The 4,871-nt window shown below is 37.4% G+C and overlaps 1 protein-coding gene across 1 annotated transcript; it reads left to right on the top strand.

The window, feature by feature from the left end:
- The first annotated feature begins 3,811 nt into the window (after positions 1 to 3,811).
- On the top strand, positions 3,812 to 4,628 carry LOC141460007 (uncharacterized). Its single transcript, XM_074139604.1, has one exon. It carries the CDS (start codon positions 3,863 to 3,865, stop codon positions 4,619 to 4,621), a length of 759 nt encoding a protein of 252 aa, XP_073995705.1. The 5' UTR covers positions 3,812 to 3,862; the 3' UTR covers positions 4,622 to 4,628.
- The last annotated feature ends 243 nt before the right edge of the window (positions 4,629 to 4,871 follow it).

The following is a 4,871-nucleotide window of genomic DNA, read 5'->3' on the forward strand; positions in this document are numbered from 1 at the left end:
CCAGGAAATCGCAGGAAGGTCTCCATGATGGCGCTGGCGATGCGCAGCCTTCCTTCTTATCGGGAATCGAGTTTTTCCCACGCATAGCAGTAACCTACTTTAGAGGATTGAACGTTCTGAATGATGGACAGAGGGGGGCCTCTCAGGGGGGATCTGAGGGCTTCAAGCCGCTTGTTGGCAGATAGGGATAGCTTGTGGACTACAGACTCGAAGGTCGACTTAAAACTTTTGTACTGCAGGAAATCTCCATCAAAGGGGGTTATATTGGTCACTGTGTCAGGAGAACCTTGACACGTCGAAGTGGAATGGGCTGGGGGAGCTGTTGCCAACAAGGGTAGTGTAATGACTAGCTGAGCCGATTCAGCTAGCTCATGGCTTTCTGATAGGGACATGGCAAGGGGGACACTGACTTCCGGGGGCAGGGCGTGCAGCCACTCCCATGCTTCCATGTCCACAGTCTGGGACAGGAAGGAGAACATGGATGAGTACTGGCGACCGAGCTCCAAGGCCTGTGGGGAGCTAGGGGATAGGTCACGGACACTTCGGGACCATCTATCTAATGTGGCGATTAGATGTCTGCACCTGACTGCGTGCATGTCAGAACTGTAATCTGACTGTAACGGGACTCGAGGCGTTTCGGGAGGAATGGGAGAGGCTGGCGACAGGGGAGGGTTAGCCTGAATTTGTTCTTCCAAACTTCCGGTCGCATTAGGGTTGAAAGTTCTTCATGCCATGTTTTTGATAAATCTTGACGGTGGTGTAGTAGCCGATTCCAGCCTCAGAAATATTAGTATCTTTGGAGGTGGAAGGGGTGTTTCACAAGTAGCTATTTCCGGTTTAGAAGATTGTTTTAATTCAAGTGGTGGCTTTTCCTGCTTTTCCACTAATGCTTTCATTGGACTCAATAAAGGTTGATATTTCATTTTCAAATATTCATCGGTCTCTTCTCTGTTTCTCTTCAATAAATTACACTTTTCTTGAATCGCCTTTCTGGTTTCGATTATTTCACGCATTACAGCGTCAGTACTTGACCCCTCCATGACTCAATGAACAATGATGTTCAAGAACGAGGTTAAGGTATTATATAGGCTTCGAAACCTTTTCGATATTCCCTCAGTAATCTGTCTATCTTTTTCCAACACTAAAATGCCAAATCTATTTTCTTTCCAGCACCTGTGGCAAATTTTTCTGAAAGTTTTGAATTCCATGTCGGAATTGATATGGTCATCGTAAATTCTTCTCAAATTTAATTCATCTTGTCGAAAGAGTATTAGGAAATTTGCATTTTCCCTTACTAAGTACTTAGGAACTCTAGTATAACTTTAACTTAGATAAAATATATCAACTCCACTAGGGCGCCCCATACAAAAATAGGCTCTTACATTATCTTGCTTGTCACATGCTATAACATCGAAAATAATTATTGAATTTGGCAGGGCCTCTTTAGGTAGGGGAACTTGAGAATTGTCTTCAAATTCAAAATAGCCAATATCTTTTAAAGGATCTAAAATTTGAGCTAGGTTCCGGTACTTGGGCTGTTGTAAAGACTTTGCAAAGAAATAAATATCTTCATATCTCAACCCCTTTGGATCGTATATTAACCCTCTGCCCACAAGGCTGGGGTCGGATACGACCCAGCTCTTACATTTCTGCGAACTACGCACATGATACCGTTTTGGGACCAAAATGGACTCAGGTATCCTTTCTCCCAATATCGAAAAACACGTTCAGTAGGTAGGTTATGATTTCAGTATTCTTTTAACTGAGTTCTAATATCATTTTGACAAAATTTTGTCTCTTGGGGTCGGATAAAACCCCACCTTGTTTATAAAGTGCGACCTTTTTTTTAAAAACAAGTTTCCCAAGACAACTAATTTGTTTTTAGTCTATCAAAATGAGTAAAAAAAATATTTTTATCACGGAGGATGAAATAATGGCTGAGTTTTTAAGACATAAGTCTGAATCTGATGGTGAATCTGTAGAAGAAACATATTCTGAGGAAGATGATGGCCTTTTATCAAATGATGATAATCAGGACGATGTTTTCGATGCAGTTGGTGAGGACGTAAGTAATAGTTGTGACGACAAAGATAGAGAGGAAAGAAATGTTATTTTAGGAAAGAATTTGGAAATCTCATGGTCTGACAAACCTCTTAAATCAAAATTCTTCAAAACTCCTGAAAGAAACATTGTTACATATCTCCCAGAGCCAAAGGGTGAAGCCAGAGAGCTTTTTGAAGGAGGGAAATTATTCTCGTTGTTTGTAGCAGACGAAATGATTGGCACCTTAGTTTGTTGTACAAATAAAGTAATAGAAATGAGATGTGAAAAATAGAAGACTAAACAGTGGATATAGGAACCACAAAGTATATAGACAAACTAACTTTAATTTAACTAACTTTAATTAGTTGATATTTACTTTAAAAAAAGCAAAATGAGAAGTAGGCGAAATAAAAAAATGTACAGGGTATCTCCGACCCCACCTTGTGAAAAAGTGAACGATGATTTACCTTGTGGGCAGAGGGTTAAACTCAACATCAGGTTAGTTTTCCCACAATTAGACGGTCCGCATATTAAACATCTAATGGAATCTGGGAAAAGCGGACCGTGTTTGGAACATTTCTTGGAAGAGGCCCTGTCGTCAAGGTTTTGCTTTATCAAGCGCATTATGAAGAATAACAAGAATCGCTCTCCCGTCTCACTTATAAATATATCTCTTAGATATATATATCTAATATATAAAATTCTCGTGTCACGGTGTTCGAACTTGAACTCCTCCGAAACGGCTCGATCGATTTTTGTGATCCTTAGCGTGATTGTCGGCCAGGGTGGAGAATCGGCCAACATCTATTTTTCATCCCCCTAAATGTTAAGGGTAGTCCACCCCTAAATTTTTTTTTTTATTTTTTAGGCAAAATTTTTTGTTTTTATTTTTTTATGACACATCATACAAAAATACATACAACCCTAAATTTTTACCCCTCTACGATCAACCCTTATATTTTATTTGTTAATTAAAAACTTTAATTTTTTTTAGTAAAAATAAAATTCTCGTGTCACGGTGTTCGAACTTGAACTCCTCCGAAACGGCTCGATCGATTTTTGTGATCCTTAGCGTGATTGTCGGCCAGGGTGGAGAATCGGCCAACATCTATTTTTCATCCCCCTAAATGTTAAGGGTAGTCCACCCCTAAATTTTTTTTTTTATTTTTTAGGCAAAATTTTTTGTTTTTATTTTTTTATGACACATCATACAAAAATACATACAACCCTAAATTTTTACCCCTCTACGATCAACCCTTATATTTTATTTGTTAATTAAAAACTTTAATTTTTTTTAGTAAAATTTTTTTTTTATTTTTTGATGACTTACAATAAAAAATCTCATATTACTCTCAACTTTTCACCCCTCTACGATCAACCCCTATTTTTTATTTGTTAATTATAAACTTTAATTTTTTGGCAAATTTTTTTTTTTATTTTTTGATGACTTACAATAAAAAATCTGTTAATACTCTCAATTTTTCACCCCTCTACGATCAACCCCTATTTTTTATTTGTTAATTCCTATCCAGATATTATAATTTCAAGTTCCTTTAATTATGATTTTTTTTTAAATTCAATTTGATCTCCCGCCCTCACCGTTCGACTACTGATCACCTATCAATCGATCAGTTATCCCCGCCATTTAAGTATTTTAACTTCATTTATTTATATGTTCTATGTACAGTCAGCAATGCCAAAAAAACGCAAAGGGGCTAATTTGAGTCGTCGAACGATCAATTCTAGAGCCCGGCTAGATGAAAGAGTACAAAGATCAAGCGAACAAATTCAAAAAGTCAATGCTGATGCGAGTAGGAGAATGTCGCAGTTACGTGAATTACGATCACAAGAGGCACGAGATGAACGAAATCAACAAAGACAACTAGAACGAAGAGAAACTCGCAGATTCATAGTCGATGGACGTAGAGGAATTGACCAACAACGCCAACAAGTTCATCGAGCATTTACGTCAAATTTATTTCTTCGACTAGCGTTCCAGTACGAGCCGGATGTTGAATATTATAATCATTCTAAAGTGGTTATTGGTACTTTGGAAAAGGAATGCCCGCGTTGCCATGCACTTAAATTTAAAAATGAGCCAGTTGGGATGTGTTGCTCATCAGGAAAAATACAACTAACCGAAATTGAAACACCACCTGAACCATTGCACGGTTTACTTATCGGTACAGATCCAGATTCTAGCCTATTCCTGAAGTCAATTCCCACATTCAATTCATGTTTCCAAATGACATCATTTGGAGCAACAGAAATAGTTAACAATACTGCTGCAAACGGTCAACAATTTAATTCCACGTTCAAAATCAAAGGCCAAGTTTATCACAAAGTGGGCTCATTGCTGCCAATGCCAAACGAACCTCATAAATTTTTACAAATATACTTTATGGGTGGCGAGGATTCCGAACGTGCACTCGCTAATCGCGTGGATGCACGTTGCGACTACCATAATCTTAATTCACCTTTTGCCAGGCGTATCGTCAGCAAGCTGGACGCTCTGTTAAATGAGTTAAAAGACGGACTAACCAAAAATATTGTACACTCTATTGCGCTAAGTGATTAATTTTTTTTTTTTTCAACTGCCATAATTGATAGTAAAAATATAAATATTTATTTTTGATGATTAGATAGCTATCAAAGACTGTTGTTTAAAATATATTCGTTACTCTAATAAAGATTTATTTATTAACCTAAATAAAACATACTTTTATTCTTTATAATGCATTCGATTATAAATACTTCCCCGCACACTTATAGTAGATAATTATTTTTATTTAACTATAAAAATGTTTCCTAGAAATAACATACATGGC

The sequence above is a fragment of the Rhodnius prolixus genome, unplaced genomic scaffold (assembly GCF_049639745.1).
Source record: "Rhodnius prolixus isolate KJV_2025 unplaced genomic scaffold, Rpr scaffold_41, whole genome shotgun sequence".
Classification (NCBI taxonomy): Eukaryota; Metazoa; Arthropoda; class Insecta; order Hemiptera; family Reduviidae; genus Rhodnius; species Rhodnius prolixus.

Excerpts from the sequence above, each read along its gene's own strand:
- LOC141460007 (XM_074139604.1), top strand. The coding sequence starts at position 3,863 with ATGTCGCAGTTACGTGAATTACGATCACAAGAGGCACGAGATGAACGA.